Source organism: Mustela lutreola, chromosome 4, assembly GCF_030435805.1.
Source record: "Mustela lutreola isolate mMusLut2 chromosome 4, mMusLut2.pri, whole genome shotgun sequence".
Classification (NCBI taxonomy): Eukaryota; Metazoa; Chordata; class Mammalia; order Carnivora; family Mustelidae; genus Mustela; species Mustela lutreola.
The window spans coordinates 56,987,535-57,013,972 of record NC_081293.1 but is presented as its reverse complement, the minus strand read 5'-3'; the positions used below and the strand labels follow the sequence as shown (position 1 = coordinate 57,013,972).

The following is a 26,438-nucleotide window of genomic DNA, read 5'->3' as shown; positions in this document are numbered from 1 at the left end:
CTCCGTTGGGGAGGGGGTGTACAAAGGACCTAAAATGAACCAAGGACTAACTTCACGACTAAAAGCTAAGACCTGAAGTACGACTGTCCAGTCCCATCCTTCCCTTCAAGGCCACCTACCCATTGGAGACCCCGCGAAGCCCTTTCCCACCAGCGCCCGGCCGCCGCCCTCGCGCTAAACCGTTAGACGTTAACGCCCCACCCCGCAATGGGCGGGCCGAGGCCTGCAGCTTCCGGCGGCGAATGGCGAGGCGGCGCGTGGCGGTCCCACCAGCCTCGCCTGGTCCCGTCCACGCGCCAGCCCGCCGCGCATGAGCCCCTCTCCGCCTCTATTGAGGGCCTTCCGAGCTCCAGCAGTGCATGTTGGGAAGCCCCAAAGTGTCTCCACGGCACCCAGTATAAGCGTTCGGCGTGGGGGAGGGGGAAAAAAGGGGGGAGGTGAATCACTTTATGCTAATAAGTTCGCGCGTCCTTTATGGAGACTGGCCAGGGTTTTTGTCCTAGCAGCCAATCACTTTAAGAACAAGGGTGGGGCCAGTCGAGATCGCTCATGCTCATTGGGTGGGAGGTTGCAACGCTAAGGAAGAGTTTAAATCGTGAATATCCGGGATTATTTTTCCCCGCCGGGCGGTGCGTGTCCCGGAAGTGACGTAGGCCTTGGCCGGGCGGCCGCCCAGCCCCCGCTTCCTTTCACGCTGCTGCCGCCCGTAGGTGGTTGTGGCCACCGAGCCCAGAGGGAGGTGGCGGCGGCAGCGAATGATGCCTGGGAAACTCCTCTGGGGGGACATTATGGAGCTGGAGGCACCCTTGGAGGAGACCGAAAGCCAGAGGAAGGAGAGGCAAAAGGTGCGCTGAGGATGGGCCGCGCCTCTTTTTGGGCTGCGCCGGCTTGGGCGGGGAGGGGACCTGTCTCGGATCGGATGGCCTGTCACAACCCGGTCGGAGCATCTCAGGGCCTCCCCTCGCGCAGTTCTTGTCCCTTTTAGGTCGCTCCGGGCTCGTTCCCATCTCCACCGTAACCTGGAGTAGGGCTGCACTAGGCTTTGGCCCGGCCTCCCGTGCTCCCTCCGCCCTTCCCGTAGGAGCCTACGAGATGAGCCGACTCAAGATCCCATCTCCGCGGAATTTGTGCTTTCTTTACTCTTTTTCCTTAAGCAGCGAGGCCTGTTTGGTTCTTATTGGCGGTCTTAGAAGACGATTAAGAAAGATGGTTGCCTTGAATATGTGTTACTTCTCCGTCATCCTGACCTGTGAGGAAATAGATCTTAGGTTTACAAACCTCGATAGCTAGTGTTTAGAGGCTTGAGGAAAAAGGTGTCACAGCCAGCGTTCCTAGGATTTGGCTGTGATGGAGTTCGTGTGGGTTGTTTCACAAGTAGGCTTTACTGTTAGATTTTAATTCAGTCCGCAGGTATTTAATGAGCTTAATTTGAGCCACACTCTTTGCTGGCACCAAGGAGTTCAAATAAGTCCCTATCCTCAAGGACCCGGTAGAGGGGTTGCAGGGAATTCCCATCCCTACCCTCAAAGAGACCTAGAGAGAAGAAAACAGAGCTTAGGTGGGTGAGGAAGCTGTATTTGAAGGCTGACATTTGACCAAAAAAATGAAAATATTCTGTATAGTTCTAGAGAGCAGAACCTACTTTCTCCTACCTTATCATCAAGGTAAACTTTGGCATTCCAGCCAACCAGTTATTATTATTATTATTATTAATTTTTTTGTGGTGAAATATACATAACATAAAATTTACTATTCTAACTCTCTTAAAGTGCAAGTTTTGTAGCATTAAGTACATTCACACTGTTCTGCAGCTATCACCACCATTCATCTCTGGAACTTTTTCACCCTCCAAACTGAAACTCTGTTCCCATTAAACACCAGCTTCCCATTGCTGCTTCTCCTCAGTCCCTGGAAATCACAGTTCTACTTTGTGACTATGAATTTGACCTCTCTAAATACCTTATGTAAGTGGAATCACCAAGCAGTCATAATTTTGGCTCCTGAAATACCTATATCTTCTGCATTCAAATCCTATCTATGAAGGTTTAGTTTATGTGTCTATTCGAAACACTCGGGTATATACATCCAGTAATCTCATTCCCCTTTGAAGTCTTGTTCCATTGCTAGCTTTACCATTTGATTGGCATCGGTTACGTGCTTCTTTGTAAAGTTAGCTCACTTTTCCCTTGTGTGTCTTCCCTAAAATGTTTCCAAAGATTCTTGAGGGAAATGGCCATGTATTTGTCCATCTTTACATATTAATACATTCTTGTAAGTTGGTGGCTTTCACGTTGTAGATATTCCAGAAGTACCTGTTGGTTTTCCTCCAACTATGAAAGATAACTAAAGATTGGGAAGCAGATTGGAGTACCAACTCGTAGAAACAGCATTCGGATAATGATCTGGCATTGAGTTGAAGATAACTTTGGTTTTGGATATGTAGAGCTATGGAGCTGGGCCTTAGATTCTCAAAACCAGAGTGCACATGAGGAAAGAAGCATGGAACTGTTTGTTGAAGCCATGAAAATGGTATGAAAGTATACACAAAGAACAGAGGCTTAGGAGCATCCACAGAAGGAGGAGGGAGGGGAACTATTGGAGAGGGTAGGTGTAAGAGGATAAGGAAGGTATATAGAGTGTCATGGAAGCTGAGGAAGTGGACAGTGTCGGCACCCACGATGGATCTGATGTGGAATGATGTATTTCATCACCTTGGGATATTGGTGGACTTGGACTTGAGATCTCACTTTACTGTGTTTCATCTTACTGAAGTATGGGTCCCCAAAGTGATTCTAACCCCAAGGCTGGCTCTGTAAATAACCTTGTTTTTCTATAGAACTTCCTGGTTTGGGGAGATGTGGGCTAGTTCAGTTAATGAAAGATCAAATGTTGAACATGTAACTGTATAATTTATGTTAATGTAAAACTCTGCTGTTTACAAAGCATTTTCATATATGTTATTCTGTTTTCACAGCATCTCCTCCATTTTATGGATGAGAAAATTGTATGTGAAAGTATTCTGTAAAATTTATGTAAATTATGGTGAAAATTTTGATGGTGGTGGTTTTGTTGCTACCACTAATAACTACTTTGTAATTTATTTTGAACTTTTGACCAAGTAATTTTGAAGTGTTAAATGGCCAAATAATTTCTTGCTGTTTGCAAATATTAAAACATTGGTCACCAGTTTGGCATTTTAAAACTAAAGTTGCAGAATTGTCTTTTTTTCTTTTTCTAAAGTTCTATTAATTAAAAAAACTTTTAAAAAGTTTCAAGGATTACTAATATATTTGCCTTTTCGTGGAAGTGTAACAGTTGGAGCTTTACGTGAATTACATAGTTTTGTTTGTTTATTCTTTAACCTGTTAATTAATCAAAATTCGAAGAGGAAGCCTGATGTGAAAAGAGCATTGTCTTTCAAATCAGACAGAGCTTGATTACTAGCACTTTCACTGGAAGGAAATCCTGCATGTGAGTCTTTGGCAAGTTACTTAACTCTAAGAACTTCTATTTCCTCATCAGTAAAATGGCAAAGGTAATACAGGTTCGCTATCCCTTATCCAAAATCCTTGGGGCTAATTCAGAGTTCTGGGAATTTTTAGAAGAGTAACACCCGGGTAGGGTTTGGGGCCCCCGGCTTATAATCAAACACCTTAATATCAAATATGAATATGCTTACTAAGTGGAATAAATAAAGGTTATAAATAGCCTCACATCAGTTTAAGTCGAATTTTTCCACCAAACGAGTTCAGGTTAGGTGAGGTTTTGTCTCCAAATAAGTTACCAAAAAACTTTCGGTTTTCAGAGCTTTATGGATATCGGAATTTCGGATAAGGGATTATGGACCTGTACTTCCCTTATAGGGTTGTTATGAAGATTTAAACAAGCCGAAAGCACATTACACAATGCTGGGTAGGTACTCAATAATATTAACTTTTTTTTCTTGGAGATATTAGAAGTTTTTGTTTGCTTGCTTTTTAATTTATAATTATAAATCTCAGGTTCTCATCTTTTTCTGAAAGGAGCTATTTTGATTTCCCTTAAATCACATAATGGGATCTGAGAGGGGCTAAAGGCCAAGTCTTGAGAATGCAAGAAATGGGATGAGAATGAAAGCAAGAGGTGAGGCTTAGGCTGGGCGTTAGCAACCAGTCTGGATTTCCACCAGGTAACTTTTCAAGGTGATGGTAGATTGAACTTTGCTGGTTGGGGAATCATGCTCTCAGTTCTCTAGAGCCTTAAGAGGAGAGCTTGTGACCCTCTTGTCACTGATTCTTTGTTTTTCCACAGAGTGATAGAAGGAAGTCAAGGCACCATTATGACTCAGATGAGAAATCGGAAACAAGAGAAAATGGTGTTGCAGATAACTTGGATGGTCCCAAGCCCAAAAAAGCTAAACTGAAAGAGAAGCTAAATGGAGACACTGAAGAAGGATGTAATAATAGACTTTCAGATGAATTTTCTAAATCTCATAAGTCAAGAAGGAAAGATCTGTCAAATGGAGATATTGATGAATATGAAAAAAAATCAAAGCGAGTGTCATCCTTAGATAGTTCTCCTAAATCAAGTGATAATAAAGTAGAGGAGGTATGAATACTTTTTGTTATGCATTTGGCATTATCCCTGAAATATAGGCTAATTGGATTTTTAGGCTAATTAGAATTGATTCCATAATGATTTCATAATGATTCCATAGTGTCTGGTGCCCTCAATTGGACAGTAAAGTCTATACAGCTAAAACCTGATGAGCCCTTTTTCCTCTGTCCCTTGTTTTTGTCATTGTGTTGCCTTTTTCTTTGAGTGGAGGTTGGGGGGATGGTCAAATATGAACCTTTCCTATACAGTTGGGTTCCTAAATAGTTTTTCCAAATTGCTTATTGATGGTCAACTACTTGGATTTCTTATGGTTATTTCAGTCCCTACCAGTCCTCATGAATTGACATCTGACTTCCTGAAAAAAGATACATAAAGCCTCTTGACTTTGTGTATTTTGCCTTCTGTTTTTTCAGCTTCTGTAACAATACCAACTCTAAATGTTATTTAGATTGTAATTCAGTCTTAAAGCTGTTTACATTTTTAAACAGAAATGAAACCTAAAAATGATCTGAAGAAGTCTGTTCTGGATAATAATTTTTTGGGAGGTGTAGAAAATATACTTCGTATAGAATTTGCATTGCTATACCCATGGCTTTTGCCCATACCTGTTAGAGTAGATATTTTCTTGCACAGAATTTATTCAATTTGTTCTTGCGATTTTCCTCTAGCAGAGTTCATAGATTTGTCTAGGTATCATAAATTGTTAGTAACTCAGGTCCTCTGAAAAACAACACTGATAGTCTTAATAATTCTTGGTAATTAATAGTTCTTTATATTTTAAAAATCTGATGGTTGCCAATACATCAGAGCCTAATTTAATGTGTAATCTTCGCAGAGCTTTGGGAAAGCATGTTGAATTTTTGCTTTAAAATATGGTATTTTTTTATTTGTGAATTTGATATTTGTCAGGAAGCACATATGTTAGAAAGTTGACTGACCTAAATAAGGCCCTACAAATTTGTCTTGCTAGTAGCAGAAGTACAGTTGCTTTTTCTTTATTGGGATTTTACCCGGTACAGTGCTCTGTATTATAAGAGGCTTGGTTGTTTATTATTTTTTTAGATCGCAGTTGGGTTCAGTAATTCTATTTCTAGGCATTTATCCTCCTAAGAAGATACTCATGAGTTGTGCAGGGATGTATGAAACTCTTATTACAGTATTGTTGATGCTAGCAAAAAATATATGCATCCTAAATGTCTGATAGTAGACAGTTGGTTTTAGGAAATATGCTATATCTATGCAATAGATGACATCAATCCTAAAGGTTGTAGAAGAATGTTGAAAAGGTATTCAGGGGGTGCCTGGCTGGCTCAGTCAGTAGAGCATGCAATTCTTGGTCTCAGGCTCATGAATTCAACCCCCACATTGGGCATGGAACAAAAAAATAAAAAATAAAAAGTTATTAAAAGGTATTCAATGTATCCTATTAAATGAAAAAAAATTACAAAACAGTATATACAGTATTTTTATTTAAAAACATTTAGGGGTACCTGACTGGCTCAGTTGATAAAGCATGTGACTTAATCTCAGGATTGTGAGTTTGAGCCCTACATTGGATGTAGAGTCTACTTAAAAATAAATAAATAAATAGATAAATAGATAGATAAAATTTATTTGTGCATAGATTGAGGTTTGGAGGAGTGTTTGTTTCAAATGTGGCTTTAGCTGACTGGATTATAGTTTTATTTCTGTTTATATGTGGCTTCTATAATGAAAATGTATTACTTTTGTAATAAAATTATTTTCTTTTAATCTTAAAAAGATAATAGCCTTGAAGTTTGCTTAAATGGCTTACAATTTCAGTTTGATATTATGTCTTTTATCTAGTTCTCTGTTCGAAACCGCTATTGTGTATGGTTTTGGAACTACTTTCTTTAAACATAGCAATAATAAAGTTAACAGGTAGTTATATTGTCTTTGTTCTATATACAAATTGATTAGTACATAAAGTTTTCAATAGATGTTAAATGATTATGTCATGTTAACCTGTATATGTGTTAAAGAAATTTTCAAGCTTACAGGAACTTTTCTTTGTTTTCGTGACCTAAAACATGCTTTTTAGAGCCATAGAACAACTTTTTTTTAAACACTTATTTTTAGAAACAATTTACTTTCCTCATTGTGTAATTTTTTTGGGGGGGTGGTTTATAGTCTTCTTAGACCTTGTAATTAATAGTCTCTATCTGTGAGTATGACTTAGATGATCAAATAGCTCTTCTGTAATGTCTGAATCAAATGGAAATATATTTTGGCTTATGTAGTAGATGTATTTCCAAAGGGAGTTTTATTTATGAGTTAATCATTTTAAAATGTCCTGTGGGAGGGGCATCTCGGTGGCTCAGTTTGTTAAACGTCCAACTCTTGATTTCCACTCAGGTTGTGATCTCATGGGTTATGAGATTAAGCCCAGTGGGTGGGCTTCACGCTGGTCATGGAGCCTGCTTAAGATTCTTTCTTTCCCTCTGCCCCGTCCCTCCCACTCCTCCTCTCTAAAAAAAATGAAAAAAGAAAAAAAAATTAAATGTATTGTGGGAAAATGTATTGTGTAAACTTGTTAGTTGAAGGGATACTTTTGAAATTAAAAGGGTTTTCCACTAATTTATCATGTAAGTTAATCTATACAATTTTTGCAAATACTAACTAAAGTTGTTTTGTTAGCTCATTCAGTAAACCCCAAAACGATAAGTGAATAAGATTCTAAATACCTAGTTGAATATGAACTATATCAGTTAGTACTTTGGTTTCATTTTGGCAGACCCTAACACGTGAACAGAAAGAAGGAGCCTTCTCCAATTTCCCTATTTCTGAAGAGACAATAAAGCTTCTAAAAGGTACTATGAATTTTAATGGATATGTAACTGAGAAATCTACAACTAGATTTTATAAAAAATCTGCCTCTTCTGACCAAAAGGAGAATTTAGAAAGCATAAGAGAAATAGCTGTTCTTTAATTGCAGTTATTTCTATGTCATCCTTTTTGATATTCTAACTGGTTTTTAACTTTAAATAATTTTATGTATTTGTCAAAAGTGTCAGATCGATTTTTTAAAAATTCCTCTTTGCAGTAGGAATAACTGTAAATGTCAGTAGGTGGTGTATTTTTAGGCTGACATTGAGGAATATAGATTTTCATTTTCAAATAAAAATATTTTTTTCTTAAGCTAGTCTTAAATATATTTCAACGGAATCTCATTTTACAGGTCGAGGGGTATCCTATCTTTTTCCTATTCAAGTTAAGACCTTTGGTCCTGTTTATGAAGGAAAAGATTTAATTGCTCAAGCACGGACAGGAACAGGAAAGACATTTTCTTTTGCCATCCCCTTGATTGAAAGACTCCAAAGAAATCAAGAGACAATTAAAAAAAGCCGCTCACCAAAGGTAACCAGTGAAAGGTTTAAACATTACGCTAATGGAAAGGGAAGGAAAGAATATACTGCTCTTAAGTTCAAGTCCCGCCAAAATAGAAAAGTTAGCGCTGTGGCATAAAGTAAAAATTTAGATCCTAAAACAATAATTAATTGACTTTTAACATAAATCTCAAGTAAAGTTGAGTGAAGTAGTTATTGCATATGAATGTAATGTGTATGGATTCATAGATGTCTTTGACAAGTGTATGTTATGAAGCCAGCATGTCTAATTTTAGGTATATTTATAGTGAGTATATGTAGTGACCTTCTCTTCTTTTTTTTCAGTCTTGATCTTTGCTTTTAAACAATGAATTTGCTAAAGAGGTATTCATTTATTTAATTATTCAGTTAATATCTATTTCACTGGTAGGCTTTTTAAGAAGAGATTATAGAAATGATTTTGCTAGTCCCTATGTTATTGGGATATTGGAAGTCTGCCTTAATTGTAGTAGAGAAAAGAGAAGACCGTGAAATTTTAGCCTAAAATTTGATGTTTTCAGAACCTGTATTCTCTTTAGGGTTAATAAAAGTGAAGAAGGAAAAAATGAGTATCATAATTTGAATAGATATATAACAAAAACCTATTTGTTCTTTGAGACTTCTAAATAGTATTGCAATATTTAAGTAAATTCACATATATTAATATAATTAAGTCATGGTGGTCTTGGATCAGGTTGGCCAACAGGAAAAACCTTTTTTTAGAGAGCTTTGTTTCTTAGGTGAAATTAGTTAAGATTGCAAGTAATAGAAGAAGTAGGACAAGATTCCAACACTGCCTTAAAAAGCTTTTATTCTAGAAGGACATAATTGGAGATTTGAGCTCCACCGTTTCTAGCTGTTTGAACTTGGGCAAAACTCTTAACTTAGCTCTAAGACCTGGGTTCTTCATCTGTAAAATTAGGATAATAATGCCACTTCATAGGGTTTTTGTGAGGATTGAATTATGTAATTCATGTAAAGCACTGGTTGTGTGCCAGGCACTGTTTGAAGCATAAGGAATACAGTAACTTAAATTGACATAAATCCCTGCGACCCTGGAGCTAAATATTTTAGGGGTGTGACAGACAATAAACATTTAAATAAGTAAAACATAAATATTTTACATGACTTAAGTGACTGAGGAGAAACAGTTAAGGGAGGAGTGAAGCATAGGAAAAGAGGGTTAAGAACCTCATTGAGAAAGTGAGTTTTGAAGAGAGACCTGAAGAGTATTATAAGTTACTATTCTTGTTATCATTTGTGCTGTCTTTATTTTTTAAATTAATTTATGTGTGTGTGTGCTCTGTCTTTAAATACTATGACTTAATGTTGAGATTCCTAGTTTTTAAATGTACCTTAAGAAAAAATATCCTCAGTTTGAATTTAGATGTCTTTAGAGAAGTTTCTTTTTATTTTTTAACCCTCTTGCTTAGGTTCTTGTTTTGGCTCCTACAAGGGAACTGGCAAACCAAGTAGCCAAAGACTTCAAAGATATCACTAGGAAACTCAGTGTGGCATGTTTTTATGGTGGGACATCCTATCAAAGCCAAAGTGAGTAGATATGTGTGGTAGTAGTGCAAAGATCTATTTCGTACTTAAATCTGAAGAAATGTGAGAACACATATTTGATTCTTACATATTACTGCAATTTCTCTTCTCTCACAGTTAATCATATTCGAAATGGTATTGACATCTTGGTCGGGACTCCTGGTCGTATCAAAGACCATCTGCAGAGCGGCCGGTTAGATCTTTCTAAACTGCGCCATGTTGTGCTTGACGAAGTGGATCAAATGTTAGATTTAGGTTTTGCTGAACAAGTCGAAGATATTATCCATGAATCCTACAAAACTGGTATATCCTAATTAAAAATAAACACATTAGCCATGCTTCTTATATTTAAAAGTTACGGATTTTTAATTTCATAATTATTATTACGTCATCCCTAGTGTTCTAACAAAACTTAAGTTACTTGGTATCTGCTCTCTTTCCACACAACAAAGTACAATGGCGTCCTTTAACTCTGTGTTACCTTCCTATGCTTTCTTTCATGTATTTTTTTTGTAGGCAGTAGTTAGATTTATGAACTCATTGTACTGATTTCTTTGCTCATTGTCCCTTCTTAAATTCTCACCTTTCCTCAGGGCTCAGTTTTCTTGATATTTTCCCCCAGTTTTGAAAGTTGACTGTTCTAATAATAGTAATGAAGTTTGTCTATTCAAAATGTACCCAAATTTTGAATTTTTTATGATTTCTTTGAAATTTGTGGAGGGGGATTTTCAAGAGCTGACTACATCATGGATATTAAGAAAGCATTTGATTTCTTTTTGTTTATTTAAGATTCTGAAGACAATCCTCAGACTTTACTTTTTTCTGCAACTTGCCCACAGTGGGTGTACAAAGTTGCAAAAAAATACATGAAATCCAGATATGAACAAGTTGACCTTGTTGGAAAAATGACTCAAAAGGCTGCAACTACTGTGGAAGTAAGTAGCTTTCTGGCATGATAGATTGTAGCTTTTATTGGTATTTGAAATTTTTTGAAGCTAAACTTAAGTTTTGGGTACCAGTTCAGACCAAATCTATCTATTTTTCTTCTTTTCCTTTTCCTTCTATTCTTCCAGATTGATTAATTGATTAATTAAGTTATTTCTTAGAGAGAGTGTGTGCACAAGCAGGGGGAGTGGCAGGCAGAGTGGCAGTTACGGAGCCTGATGCGGGACTTGATACCAGGATTCTTGGGATCATGACCTGAGCTGAAGACAAGACGCTTAACTGACTGAGATACCCAGGAATCCCCAAGTCTTTTCTTTTTTTGCCTTTAGTCAATGAGATACACAGGTATCTCATCTGTGGTCTGAGATTGAGGAGTAGAATAGAATAAATTGGAGGAGAAAAGTATGTTAGCAGACAAGTCTGAGCAAGTAATATATAAGCAGCTGTAGAGAGAAGCTTTTTTTTTTTTTAAAGATTTTATTTATTTATTTGACAGGCAGAGATTACAAGTAGGCTGAGAGGCAGGCAGAGAGAGAGGAGGAAGCAGACTCCCTGCTGAGCAGAGAGCTCGATGTGGGGCTCGATCCCAGGACTCCGGGATCATGACCTGAGCCGAAGGCAGAGGCTTTAACCCACTGAGCCACCCAGGCGCCCCTGTAGAGAGAAGCTTAAAGTGTGTAGAAAATGACAAAGGGGGCAGTTTAGATCAATTTGAAGAGAAGAACACTGGGAGGTTTAATGTGTTAAAACTTAGATGAAGGGGTGCTTGGATGGCTCAGTGGGTTAAGCCTCTGCCTTTGGCTCAGGTCGTGTTCCCAGGGTCCTGGGATCAAGCCCCGCATTGGGCTCTCTGCTCGGCAGGGAACCTGCTTCCCCCTCGCTCTGCCTGTCTCTCTGCCTGCTTGTGATCTCTGTCAAATACATAAATAAAATATTTTTAAAAAGTTAAAAAAAAAACTTAGGTGAAAAGGTTAGATCTCCATCCCATACCCTATACCAAAAAAATTCTCAAAAGAATTTATTTTGGGGCCACCTGGGTGCCTCAGTTGGTTAAGCGACTGCCTTTGGCTCAGGTCATGATCCCAGAGTCCCAGGATCAAGTCCTATATCGAGCTCCCAGCTCCACTGGGGAGTCTGCTTCTCCCTGTGACCTTCTCCTGTTTCATGCTATCTCCCACTGTCTCTCTCTTTAAAATAAATAAATAAAATCTTTTAAAAAGTTTGAATCTTTAAAAAAGTTTATTTTTTTATGTAAGAAAATAAACTTTTTTAAAGATTTAAGAGACCGGGAGAAAGAGGGCATGGGATGGGGGGAAGGAGCAGAGGAAGAAAGAGTCACAAACTGACTCTGTGCTGAGCACCAAGCCTGAGGTGGGGCTTGATCCCAGGACTCTAACATCGTGACCTGAGCCAAAGCTAAGTTGGACACTTAACCAACTGCACCACCCAGGTGCCCCCTCAAAAGAATTTTAAAAAGTGAGCCATAGCGGTGCCTGGATGGCTCAGGCATTAACCATCTGCCTTCAGCTCAGGTCATGATCCTGTGTCCTGGAATTGAGCACCGCTTCGGGCTCCCTGCTCAGCGGAAGCCTGCTTCTCCCTTTCATTCTCCCCCTGCTTGTGTTCCCTCTCGCGTGCGCACGCGCTCTCTCTCTGTGTCAATTAAATAAATAAATAAATTTTTAAAAAGTGAGCTATAAAATCATTTAAAGCAAATACAGATGAACAGTTATTTGATTTCAGTAAAGGGAAAGCTTTTCTAAACATAAAGTCAGAAGAAAATACCATAAAGGAAAAGGTGGATAATTTTCACTCTGTGAAAATTCAAACTAATAGTATATTTTAAAAAAAAAATTAAGGAGGGGGCGGGGTGCCTGTCTGGCTCAGAGAGTGTGACTTGATCTCAGGGTCATGAGTACAAGTACTGTGTTGGGTATAGAACTTACTTAAAAAGAAAGAAAAGGGAAAAGGGAATGGAATGGAATGGAATATAAGTAATATGCATTTATGACAGGTACCGTATAGGTCACTTTCCATTTAATAGATATGCGTGTATGTGTTACGTGTATGTAAATTAAAATGGTCTAAATAAGCAATAGTATAATGTATAAATACAATGGAATTGTTAAAAAGAATGAATGTGGGAGTGCTTAGGTGGTGCAGTCAGTTAAACATCTGCCTTTAGCTCAGGTTACGATACTGGGTATCCTGGAATAGAGCCCTGCATTGGGCTCCCTGTTCAGTGGGGACCTTACTTCTCTCTCTCCCTCTACCACTCCCCCTGCTTAAGCTCGCTCTCTCTATGTCAAATAAATAAAATCTTAAAAAGAAAAGAGAATGAATTGAGTGGCAAAACCTAAATTACAAAATGATACGTATAGAATTATAATATATATATGTGTGTGTGTGTATATATATATATATAGAGAGAGAGAGAGAGAGATCATGACCTGAGCCAAAGCTCAGACACTTAATCAACTAAGCCACCCAGGTGCCCCTAGAATTATGTCATATTTTCCAAAAAATATATTAATGCTAAATGGATTTTTCAGATATTTATGTTAAATGTATAAAGATAACATCAAACTGCTAATAATAATTAGTTCCTGGAAAAGAGGACTTTAACAGTATGGAATAGTCAAAGGAAGCTTTCTTTTGTATTTTATAATGGCTGAAAATTTTGTAAGGGTAGAATATATCAGTGAAAAAAATTTATTAAGGATGTTTTCAAACATACACAGAAATTGAATATTATAAGGGACCTGATATACTCATCACCAGGCTTTAATGATCTTTTCTAAACCCCCATACCTTCATTCCTACCTTTGAAGCAATCCAGTCATCATTTCATTTTCACGTAATTGTATATATTTTTTAAAGGATAAGTATTTTCTTGGGGCAACTGTGTGGCTCACTTAAGCCTCTGCCTTCGGCTTGGGTCATGATCCCAGTGTCCTAGGATTGAGCCCACATGGGGCTCCCTACTCAGCCGTGAATCTGCTTCTCCCTTCCCCTCTGCGATCTCTTTCACTTTCGCTCTCTCAAGTAAATAAATAAAATTTTTAAAAATTAGATAAAGGATAAGTATTCTTTAAAAAACAAAGCAAAGGGGCTCCTGGGTAGCTCAGTGGGTTAAGGCCTCTGCCTTCGGCTCAGGTTGTGATTCCAGGGTCCTGGGATTGAGCTCCGCATCAGGCTCTCTGCTCATCAGGGAGCCTGCTTCTCTCTCTGTCTCTGCCTGCCTCTCTGCCTACTTGTGATCTCTGTCCATCAAATAAATAAATAAATAATCTTTAAAAAAACAGTAATTTGGAAAAAAAAAAAAAAAAAACCCAAAGCAAAAACCATAGTTATCACAGTAGGAAAAAACCCAGTGGTTCTTTAGTATTATGAAATACCTAGTATCCACATTACCCTAGTGGTTTGTTTGTTTTTTTAGTAGTTTCAATCTGGATCCAAATAAGATCTTTAAATTGCCACTGGTCTGGGGTGCTTGGGTGGCTCAGTTGGTTTAAGTGACCAACTCTTTTTTCTCTTTAAAGATTTTATTTTTTTATTTGACAGTAGGCAGAGCAGCAGGCAGGGAGAGAGGGGGAATCCCTGCTGAGCAGAAAACCCAATGCAGGGCTCAATCCCAGGACCCTGAGATCATGACCTGAGTGACAGGCAGAGGCCTAACCCACTGAGCCACCCAGGTGCCCCACAAGTGACCAACTCTTGATTTCAACTGAGGTCTTGATCTCAGGGTTATGACTTCAAGCTGTGCCTGCTTAAAAAAAATAAATTGCCACTGGTTTATGTTTCTCTTAAATCTTTTTATTTAATTTTTTATTTTTTAAAGATTTATTTATTTATTTTTTATTTGACAGAGATCACAGGCAGGCAGAGAGAGTGAGGAGAAAGCAGGCTCTCTGCGGAGTGGAGAGCCTGACATGGGGCTCTATCCTAAGACCTTGGGATCATGACCTGAGCTGAAGGCGGAGGCTTTAACCCACTGAGCCACCCAGGCGCCCCTCTTTTTTTTTTTTTTTTTTTTTTAAAGATTTTATTTATTTGACAGAGACAGAGGTCACAAGTAGGTAGAGAGGCAGGCAGAGAGAGAGGAGGAAGCAGGCTTCCCTAATGTGGGGCTTGCTCCCAGGACCCTGAGACCATGACCTGAACTGAAGGCAGAGGCCTCAACCCACTGAGCCATGCAGGCGCCCCTCTTAAATCTTTTATATGTACATTTTCCTCTGTCTCTTTTTTCTTCTAATTATTTGGTTAAAAGGAAATGATTATCTTTCAAATGATGAATTTCCCACAGTCTCAATTTTGCTGATTTGTAGTCCTAAGGTGTTCTTTAATGTGTTTCTCCACCTTCATTTTCCTGTGAATTGATGATTAGATTGTAAGGCTTGCAGATTTAGATTCTTGGTTTCTTTTGAGAATGGGAAGAAGCAAAACACTGTCATAGGCGGTACAAATGATTCTTTGTGTTCTTCTTTGTTCTTTTCTGTTTTCCAGGTGCTCTGTAATTAATATGTATTACATTTTAAAAACAATTTTTTGAGATATATGTTAAAATGCACAGATTTAGGATATACACCAGTTTTCCCCCTACATTATTAAGTTTTATTTATTATTATTTTAAAAGTTTTTTATTTAAAATAAATTTAATTAACATATACTGTATTATTAGTTTTGGGGATAGAATTTAGAGATTCAGGGGTTGCATATCATACCCAGTGCTCATTATATCAAGTGCCCTCTTTAAAGCCCGATCTTTCTCCCCAACATTGTTTTAAAGGTTTTATTATTTTTAAAATGTTTTTATTTTTATTTTATTTTATTATTTTTTAAAGATTTTATTTTGTTATTTGTCAGAGACAAAGAATCTAAGGAGTTGGGGAGCAGCAGGCAGAGGGAAGAGTAGGGAGTCCGATGTGGGATTCAGTCTCAGGACTCTGGGATCATGACATGAGCTGAGGACAGATGCTTAACCGACTAAGCAACCCAGGTGTCCAAAGTCAGATTTTTACAGTGAACACTCATATAGCCATCAGCTAGCTCTACCATTAGTATTTTACTATATTTGTTTTATCATTTAGCTACTTATCCTTATATCCATCTTTTTTTTAATTCCTTTCATATTGCAGAAATGAGCATAGTTCCTCATAAGTACTTTAGCATGCATATTGTTAACTAGAGCTCAATATTTACAGATTTTTTAAGGCAAAATTAACATAAACTGTATAATATGTACAGTTGAGTGTCTGTACGTGCATGATATTGTGCAACCATAGCTTCTTTCCACTTCCAGAAACTTCATCACCCCAAAAGGAAACCCCGTATCCATGAAGCAGTTAGTTCTTCCATTCTCCCTTTTTCCTAGCCCCTGGCATCACCAGTCTGCTTTCTGTCCCTAGGGACTTAATTATTTTGGTTACTTCATATAAATGTAATCCTATAATATGTGACCTTTTTATGTTTGGCTTCTTTTAATTTGTATATTTTTGAGGTTCACATAATATTTACAGTTTTTAAAATACAGGATTTAGATACAAAAAACTCCAGAATTTTAAGTGCACTTGCTTTAGTTTTGACAGATTCATGACACATGTATCACCCAAACCCCTTACCATCATCCCAGAAATTTCCCTCATGCCCCTACTCAGTCAAGTCCCCCATCCAGGGATAGCCACTGTTCTGACTTTTTTTCTCTTCTTCTTTTTTTTTAAGTGGGTGTGGAGCCTACAGGGCTTAAACTCATGACCCTGAGATTGAGACCAGAGCTGAGATCAAGAGTCAGCTGCTTATCTGACTGAGCCACCCAAGTGACCTTGTTCCGAGTTTTTTCTGCCGTAGATTAGTTTTGCCTATTCTAGAACTTTTTTTTAACTAAAGACTTTATTTATTTATTTGACAGACAGAGATCACTGGTGGGGCAGGGGGGAAGCAGGCTCCCCGCTGAGCAGAGAGCCGGATGCGGGGCTTGATCCCAGAACCCTGAGATCATGACCTGAGCTGAAGGCAGAGGCTTAACCCACTGAGCCGCCCAGGCAACCCACCTAGAACTTGATATAAATGGAATCCTGTGTGTATTCTCTTCCTGTAAGGCTTCATTTACCTAGCATATGTTTTGACATTAATCCATATTGTTGCATATATCAATAGTTGATTGTTTTCTCTTTTTTTAGTTCCTTTTAATTATTGAATAGTATTACATTATATTAATATACAACAGTTTGTTTATCCTTTCACTTATTGATGGCCATTTGTATATTGTTTTTAAGTTGGGGTTGAGGAGAATTGTATTACTCTATGCCAAAAAGGCCAATTCTTGAACAGATAGAAAAAATATTTACAAAATAAGTCTTTTTTCACTAATTTTTATGAAACAGATACTTGATATTTTCTTTCCTCAAAGCATTTGGCTATCCAGTGCCATTGGTCTCAAAGGCCAGCAGTTATTGGAGATGTCCTTCAAGTCTACAGTGGGTCTGAAGGGAGGGCTATTATTTTCTGTGAGACCAAAAAGAATGTAACTGAAATGGCCATGAATCCACATATAAAACAGGTAAGTATTTTATCATGCTTTCTCTAATTGAGTTTATAGGATGATTGTTTGAACAAAAATACTGTCCTTTGTGGACTAGTTTTGGTAGTCTTTTTTTTTTCTTGGAGAGAGAGATGGGCGGTGGGGAGAGAACATGGGTGTGGGGGCAGAGAGGGAGAGGGAGAAAGAATCCCAAGCACACTCTATGCCCAGCGTGAAGCCCTGAAAGGGGCTTGATCTCACAATCCTGAGATCATGACCTGAGCCAAATTCAAGAGTCACTTAACTGACTGAGCCACCCAGCACCCCAAGATTGTCATTTTTAGAATTGAGTCTACTTCAGAAGGAAGTTATAGCCAGCCTATCATGGTCTTTAAGTCAGAATGGGGGTCTTGCTCGTTTTCATGAGAAGGCTTTTTTAAGACTTTGCATAATGAGATCTTGAAAACACAAAGGTTGAAACAAAATGAGTTTCTATATGTAAGAGGGGGTAATATTCACAAATATTTATTGAATGAATGGATCAGAATACTAAGTCCATGTCTTTTCTTTTAACTTTTTTTTTTTTTTTAAAATATTTTATTTATTTATTTGACAGCAAGAGAGGGAACACAAGCAGGGGGAATTGGAGAGGGAGAGGCTGGCTTCCGCTGAGGCTTGATCCCAGGTTCCTGAGATCATACCTGAGCCAAAGGCAGATGCCTAATGACTGAGCCACCCAGGCACCTCTTCTTTTAACTTTTTATAGTAGAAAATTTTAAACATACACAAAAGTTGACAGTCTAATGAACCTTGCATATTCATTCTCCAGCTGCAACAATTACCTTATTTTATCCACTGCCCACTGACTTCCTGCTCCTGAATTATTTTGATGCAAACCATAGAAAACATATTATTACATCCCTAAATATTTGGGTATGTGTCCCTAAAAGAAAAGAATTGCTTGTTTGTTTTTTTTAACGCAATACTGTTACCACATTTAAAATTAACAGTAATTAGTATCTCCAAATGTTAGGTAGTGTTCAGATTGTCAGTTACCTCATGATTGCTTTGTTTTTTTCTTTTAGAGTTTTTGTCTTGAATCTGGATCCAAATATTTATAAATTGTGTGACTTCATTAAATCTCTTTAATATATGGCTTCCTTTCTCATCTATTTTTTTTTAAAGGTTTTATTTATTTATTTGACAGAGATCACAAGTATGCAGAGAGGCAGGCAGAGAGAGAGGGGGAAGCAGGGAGCCCGATGTGGGACCCAATACTAGAACCCCGAGATCATGACCTGAGTTGAAGGCGGAGGCCCAACCCACTGAGCCACCCAGGCTCCCATCATCTGGTTTTTCCTTACAGCTTTTTTTGTTGTTTAAGAAACCAAGTTTCCATAATCTAGAGTATTGCTTCCTTGTGCAGTCATTTAACATGTACCTCTGTCTTCTGTATTTTCTGAAAATTCAGGTTTGTTTGTTTAATTAGGGCAAAACTATGTTATAGGAGTAATAATGTGTAGTTCTTTCTCTTTTTGTGATATTAACATCCACTGATAGTAAGGCTGTCAGTTCTTATGTCAGTGTCTGTCCAATCATTTTTGTTGTCTGTGACTTATTATCTAGTAGATTCCTGAAGAAGGGCTTATGGAAATAATACTGCCTTTTGATAATAGCATGTTTATAAATTTATACCTGGAAACCATTTGGCTGGATATTAAAATTCTTGGTTCATATTTTCTTTCTTCAGTATCTAGAATATGTTTTGCCATTGTTCTGGGGAGTGAAGCATGCTGGAAAAAACCTAATTCCAGTCTGATTTTTTTTTCCTTATAAGATTTTGCCTTTAGGCAAAATTTAAAAATCTTTAAAAATCAGGGATTCCTGGGTGGCACAGGTTAGGCGTCCAGCTCTTGGTTTTGTATCAGGTTTTGATCTTACGGGTTGTGAGATTGAGCCCCACATCAGGCTCTGCACTCAGTGGGAAGTCTGCTTGAAAATTCTCTTCCTCTGCCCTTCCCCACACTCGCACAGGTACTCTCTTTCTCTAGAATACATAAATCTTTTTTTTTTTTTTTTTTTTTTTTTTTTAAAGATTTTATTTATTTATTTGACAGACAGAGATCACAAGTAGGCAGAGAGAGAGAGAGAGAGAGAAGGAAGCAGGCTCCCTGCTGAGCAGAGAGCCTGATGCGGGACTCGATCCCAGGACCCTGAGATCATGACCTGAGCCGAAGGCAGCGGCTTAACCCACTGAGCCACCCAGGCGCCCTAGAATACATAAATCTTTAATCAGTAGTGTTATTAGAATGTATTTTGTACTAAAAGAATGTATTTGGTATTGTTCTTGGTTATGTTTTGTGGGCACACTATAGCATCAAATATATTTAATATTTCAGCAGAATTTCCTTGAATTACAATTTTTTTGGTGTTTGGTTTGTCTGATTGCTTTTTTTTTTTTTCTCCCTTTAGGGACTCTTTATGGATGTTGGTTTCTTTTTTTTTCCCTCTTTGTCACTTGACCTCAAATTCTTTTCATCTCTATTTCACTTTTTCAGGATTTCCTTTTTTTTTTTTTTTTTAAAGATTTTATTTATTTGACAGACAGAGATCTCAAGTAGGCAGACAGGCAGGCAGAGGGAGAGAGGAGGAAGCAGTCTCCCTGCTGAGCAGAGAGCCCAATGTGGGGCTCTATCCCAGGACGCTGGGATCATGACCTGAGCCGAAAGCAGAGGCTTTAACCCACTGAGCCACCCAGGTGCCCCAGGATTTCCTATTTTTAAGGCATTAGCTCTTATGTTTGCTCAGTCTTCTATTCCTTCCAGTAAAGTCTTCGTTTGTGAAGTCTTTATTTCTGTTTCTTTGTTGAGTCATTTCACGTCATTTTTTTGTTTTTCTCATTTTGATTTTTCTTGTTCTTTCTTACATCATTTAAAAATTTCTCTCAGCTTATTCAGAAATATGCTATACTTTCCATTTGTTTTATGGGGGTGCCTTTCTAGAGCTCTTTCATGATTTGTGGGGATATTATTCGCTTATTCTTTTTCCCCTCTCCTGGTTACTTTTTGTGGGATTCAGCTGTCTTTTTTTAAATTACATTTTTAATTTTAATTCCAGTATAGTTAACATACAGTGTTAAATTATTTCCAGGTGTCCAGTGTAGTGATTCACCAGTTCTGTACATTAGTTAGGGCTCATGATGATGAGCATCTTTAATCCACATCATCTATTTCAGCTCTCCTCCAGTTCTGCTCCCCTCTAGTAACGAGACGTTTATTCTCTATAGTTAAGAGTCTCTTTCTTGGTTTATCTTTCTCCCTTTTTTCCCCTTTGTTCGTTTGTTTTGTTTCTTAAATTCCACATATGAGTAAAATCATATGGTATTTGCCTTCCCTGACTCATTTTGCTTAGCATCATACTCTCTCACTCCATCCGTGTTGCAAATGGCAAGAGTCCATCCATTCTTTTTTTATGGCTGGATAATATTCATTGTATGGCTGGATAATATTCATTGTATGTATAATATTCATCCGTGTTGCAAATGGCAAGAGTCCATCCATTCTTTTTTTATGGCTGGATAATATCCATTCCTCTGTCAGTGGACACTTGGGCTGCTTCCATAGTTTGGCTGTTGTAAATAATGTTGTAATAAGCATAGGGTGTATCCCTTTGAATACAGTGTTTTGTATTTTTGGGTAAATATCCAGTAGTGCAGTTTCTGGATCTTAGCGTAGCTTAGGTAGCCTCTATTTTTAACTTTTCAAAGAACCTCCATACTGTTTTCCACAATGGCTGCACCAGTTTGCATTCCTACCAATAGTGCGCAACAGTTCCCTTTTGTCTACATCCTTGCCAGCACCTGATGTTTCTTGTGTTTTTGATTTTAGATATTCTGACAGTGTAAGGTGATATTTCATTGTAGTTTTGATTTGCATTTCCCTGGTGGTGAGTGATATTCAGCATCTTTTTATGTGTCTGTTGACCGTCTGTAATGTCTTTGGAAGAATGTCTGTTCATGTCTTCTGCCCATTTTTTAATTGGATTATTTGGGTTTATTTATTTATTTATTTATTTTGGTGTTAAGAACTTTATTCTTTTTTTTTTTTTAAGAACTTTATTCTTTACTGTTGCTCATTTTTAGGTGAAATTAATCTTTTTTTTTTTTTTTTTTAAGATTTTGTATTGTAATCTCTACACCCAGTGTGGGGTTCCACCTCACAACCCTAAGATGGAGTGTTGTGTGCTCTACTGACTCTTTATGAGCTTTAAATGGGCAGGCATGGGTCAGAATAGTTTTCAAGCTTCATAGCTCTAGAGCTGCTGCTTCTGTTACTGTTTGGTATGTAAATTATATCTCAATATAAAGCTGTTAAAAAAAAAAAAAGATCTCCCACTTTCTGAGCTCTGGCTGTCTTTTCCCTCACTTTTATCTCGATCTTCTCTTCCTTTGCTTCTGTGATCCCTGGCTTCCTCAATTTGGATCCCAGATCCAACCCTTTCTCCTTATTATGGACCTTTGTCCTGGAAAGGAAGCATTGGCGTGTAAATTTTGAAAGTTCATAAAGGGTCCAGGCTGCTCCAGCCTCTTTCAGACCTTACTTCTGGTTCCTTATAATCGCCCTTCAGTGTACAAAATCTTTTCTGCTTTCAGCTGCTATCCTTAAATTGGTCCATTGTGCTTTCTAGGGAGTATCTGTTCTTAGGACCAGCAGATCTCCCCCTTGCCCCATATATATAAGTCTTGTCTCTATCTGTTCGTGTTTTGGAAATCTTATGAAAATACTTGTTTCTTACTTTTGTCCTATATGTCTGTGGATTTTTAAGTTTGTTGTCCTAATTGCCCTGCTTGTTTTTATGTGGGAACTGGAGATTCAAAGACTATGCTGTTAATATCTTCCCCAGTATCATTTTAACTAATTGTCTAGTTTTAGCTTTATATATGGTATACATGGACGACCACTGGTAAATAGTGAAAGTGATCGAGGGTAGTTGATTTACTTTTTTTCCTTTTATACTTCTTTAGAACACTGAGCAGCAGTAGTGTTGCAGAAGTTATTGTTTTGTCCCGTAGGGAGGACCTGCCTTGCTGCAAAGGCTGGCTGAGAATTCCCTTCTTACTAATGAGCTTCTATGGTTGAGAGCAATGCAGTTTCTCTTCTGCTGGTTTACTATTTAGGTAAAAAGTAGTAATATATCATTATAGGGGATACAGGATTTTAGGGACTAAGGGAGGAACTTTAGTGGTTTCTTTTTTTTTAATTTTTGATTTTTTTCTTAAAGTCAGTTTTTACCAGAACAATGCTTTCTTTTTTTTTTTTTTTTTTTTTTTTTAAAGATTTTATTTATTTATTTGTCAGACAGACAGAGGGAGAGAGAGCGAGTGAGCACAGGCAGACAGAGAGGCAGGCAGAGGCAGAGGGAGAAGCAGGCTCCATGCCGATCAAGGAGCCCGATGCGGGACTCGATCCCAGAACCCTGGGATCATGACCTGAGCTGAAGGCAGCTGCTTAACCAACTGAGCCACCCAGGCGTCCCAGAACAATGCTTTCTTAATGCTGAACAGGCACATGCATACATACACACACCCACACATGCATGCCCACAAACTTTTGGAAAATGATTTACTCATAAGTTGGAGATCTGGAAACTGTCACCGGTATTATAAATGTATTATGTCACTTCTTAGGACTAGTTATCAAGTGAGAAATTCAGTGTTGTATCAAATTTTTAAAAAGTAAATTCGAAGGGGCTAGGGGGATGGGGTAACTGGATGATGGACATTGGGAAGGGCATGTGATGTAATAATGAGCCCAGGGTATTGTACAAGACTGATGAATCACTGAACAATACCTCTGAATCTAGTAATACATTATATGTTAATTCATTGAATTTAATTTAAAAAATTTAAAAAGTGAATTTGAAAATTTCACAATGGAAAACCATCCAATTTATTTTAAAGTTTTTTTTTTTTATGACTTAAAAACAGCAGTAAGGCAGTGTTTCCTTTCTTGAAAATTTCTCTTACGTTGGGTTCTGCGATATCACAGAGGTTTTCTTCCCTCTCCAGCTAACATTTCTAAGTTTTGTTAAGGTCTTTTTGTATTCTTGTTCGTACTTCCAGTATTGGCATTCCTACAGATCTCCTCCCCTTACCAGGCCTTGCGTCTTCTCACTATGTATTCTTCCTGAGCATAGTGACTAATATCACAGACTTCGGAGTCAGACATATTAGGGTTTAAATCCTAGTTATATTACTTACTAGCTATGTAACCTTGAGCAAGTCACTTTATGTTTCTTTGCCCATGTTTCCCTTTTAAAGAGTGATATCAATGGGGGACCTGGGTGACTCAATCACTGAAGTATCTGGTTCTTGATTTCAGCTCAGGTCATGATCTCGGCGGTGGGATCAAGACCTCCCCGTCAGGCTCCACAGAATCCCCGTTTGGGATTCTGTCTCTGTCCCTCCCCACTTTGCTCACATGCGCATGTGCACGCTGTGCGCACGCCCTCTCTCAAAATAAATAAATAAATAAATAAAATTAATAATAAGCTTTTTCCACTTTTAAGGCTTAAGTGAAATCATTTATTTAAATTAACACAATGCATTTCTTATAGCAAGCAGACAGTAAGTATAGAAATAAAGAAGTATAGCTACATATATAGATGGATATAACTAATCCCTCCTATGGCTCCTGTGCATGTGCTGATAATCTCTAAATCTTTCTTCAGGTTAGCTCTGTCTCCAGAATCTAGACCTGTGTTTATCTTACTGGCCACAGACACCCCAACCCATTACTGGGCACCTAAAATTGAATTTATTCTTTTCTATTTTCTTATACCCACTCTGTCTCCAATATTCCCTATTCTTAAATGGTATATCTAGCCATAGACTAAGTCAGAAATCTTGACTTTTCTTTCTTGCCCCAAAATAGGTCAGATTGTTCTCTTACAAATGTTCTTTGCCTTGGAGTACCTGGGTGGCTCAGTCTATTGAGCATCTGTTCAGTTAATTACGAAGTATTTTTGGATTCTATCTCCCATGATTTAAAATGGTTTCTTTCCTTTTTTTTTGGTAAGATTTATTTATTTTAGAGAAAGCAAGTACAAGTGAGAGTGAGGGTAGGGGCAGAGGCAAAGACTCTTCAAGCAAGCTCCCCATGACCCATGAGATCAAGACCTGAGCTGAAACAAAGAGACGCCTAACTGAGCCACCCAGGTGCCCTTAAAATGGTCCATTTCTTTCTTACTACTATTTCAGAAGCTTGAACTCTGGAAGTCATGTGTAATATTTCTTTCCTTTATATTTCATTTCTCCTCCCCTTACCAGGCCCCCCCGATTTCATCTACCAATAGTTCTTGAATTCTTTTATGGCCTAGCCCCTACTTACTTTCCAGCTTCGTCTTATTGTACCTTCTCCTCATTCTGCACGTTCTCCATACTTGCCATGTTTCCTGTCATCCCAGGGCTCTTAAACTTACAGTCTTCCTTGCCTAGCAACTCCTACTCATCTTTCAGATAGAAGTCCAGAGTACCACTTACAAGGAATTCTTCCTTGCCCCAAAATAGGTCAGATTGTTCTCTTACAAATGTTCTTTGCCTTGGAGTACCTGGGTGGCTCAGTCTATTGAGCATCTGACTTTTTTTTTTTTTTTTAAGATTTTATTTATTTGGGGCGCCTGGGTGGCTCAGTTGGTTGGACGACTGCCTTCGGCTCAGGTCATGATCCTGGAGTCCCGGGATCGAGTCCCACATCGGGCTCCCAGCTCCATGGGGAGTCTGCTTCTCCCTCTGACCTTCTCCTCGCTCATGTTCTCTCTCACTGTCTCTCTCTCAAATAAATAAATAAAATCTTTAAAAAAAAAAAAAAAAGATTTTATTTATTTATTTGACAGAGAGAGCGAGCGCGCACAAGTAGGCAGAGCAGCAGGCAAAGAGAGAGGGAGAATCAGGCTCTCTGTTGAGCAGGGAGCCTGATGTGGGGCTTGATCCCCTTGATCCCAGGGGCTTGATCCTTCTAGGACCCTGGGATCATGACCTGAGCTGAAGGCAGAGGCTTAACCAGCTGAGCCACCCAGGCACCCCTGAGCATCTAACTCTTGATTTCAGCTCAGGTCATCATCTCAGGGTTGTGAGATCAAACCCTGTTTTGGCTCCATGTGGAGCCTGTTTGGGATTCTCTCCCCCTCCCTCTGCCTCCCCACTTTTCCCTCTCTAAAAAAAAAAAAAAAAAAATAGATAAATGCTCTTTGCTTAGACTGGTGCAACATTGTTTAAACTTGTTGGCTAAATTTGTTTGCATGCCTCATTATTTGATTAATTTCCATCTCCCCTGCCAAAGTATAAAGAGGATGGGCAGGGGGGCAGTCTCGTTTTTTGTTTGCCATTTTATCCTTAGTGCTCAGCATGTTGTAGATCACTAAATATTTATTGAATGGGTAGATGGTCATTGCCACTGCCTTGGCGAGGCCACTGATACCTCTTTTGGATTTCTGCAACAGCCTGCTACCTGGGTCTCCCTAGCTTTTGCCTTGCCCTTTCCTAATACAGTCTTTACATTATAATCAGAGTATTCCTTCAGTGATGCAAGTATGTTCAGGATACTCTCCTGCTTCCAATCATTCAGTTGTTTCGTGTTGTCCACAGGATAAAATCATATTCCTTTTCTTTTTTTTTTTTTAAAGATTTTATTTATTTACTTGAGAGAGAGACAGTGAGAGAGAGCATGAACGAGGAGAAGGTCAGAGAGAGAAGCAGACTCCCCATGGAGCTGGGAGTCCGATGCGGGACTCGATCCCGGGACTCCAGGATCATGACCCGAGCCGAAGGCAGTCGTCCAACCAACTGAGCCAACCAGGCGTCCCAATCATATTCCTTTTCAACCTCATCTCGTATCACTTTCCCCTTTCACACTGTGGTTCAGCAATACTTGTATATTTGTAGTTCCCAGACACAGTGTTTATGTATGAATTTTTTTCTGCCCAAAACTCCCTAGTCTCCTGCTCATCCTTCTGCCTACTAGTTCCTTATGATCTGTCCGGTCTCACCTTCAGTGCTGCCTTCCCCTTAAACAGAATTAAGTTAGGTTTCTTTTTTTAAAAAGATTTTATTATTATTTATTTATTTGACAGAGAGAGAGATTACAAGTAGGCAGAGAGGCAGGCAGAGAGAGGGGGGGAGGCAGGCCCCCTGCCAAGCAGAGAGCCAGATACAGAGCTCGATCCCAGGACCCTGAGATCATGACCTGAACCGAAGGCAGAGGCTTAACCCACTGAGCCACCCAGGTGCCCCTTAAGTTGGGTTTCTCTCTCAAATATTCTAGTAGTGCCCTGTACCTGCTTATCGTACATATCATACTGTATTGAAAATGCCTGTCAACTTGTCTGTCCTAGGGCTGTTTCTTTATGATTGTTCCAGAATCTGGTGCATAGCAAGTACCTGGTGA

The 26,438-nt window shown here is 38.6% G+C and overlaps 1 protein-coding gene across 2 annotated transcripts in view; it reads left to right on the top strand.

Annotated features, from left to right (window-relative positions):
• The first annotated feature begins 650 nt into the window (after positions 1–650).
• DDX50 (DExD-box helicase 50) overlaps positions 651–26,438 on the top strand; it is a 36,894-nt gene continuing 11,106 nt past the window's right edge. Inside the window, exons 1-8 of one of the 2 annotated variants that reach the window (XM_059170079.1) lie at positions 652–845; positions 4,291–4,587; positions 7,352–7,427; positions 7,796–7,974; positions 9,416–9,533; positions 9,648–9,833; positions 10,320–10,465; positions 16,885–17,034. In XM_059170079.1, coding sequence (XP_059026062.1) covers positions 756–845; positions 4,291–4,587; positions 7,352–7,427; positions 7,796–7,974; positions 9,416–9,533; positions 9,648–9,833; positions 10,320–10,465; positions 16,885–17,034 — 1,242 coding nt within the window. In that variant the 5' untranslated portion in view covers positions 652–755. Of the gene's footprint in view, positions 846–4,290; positions 4,588–7,351; positions 7,428–7,795; positions 7,975–9,415; positions 9,534–9,647; positions 9,834–10,319; positions 10,466–16,884; positions 17,035–26,438 lie in introns of both variants that reach the window. The other variant, XM_059170080.1, reaches the window with a different exon arrangement.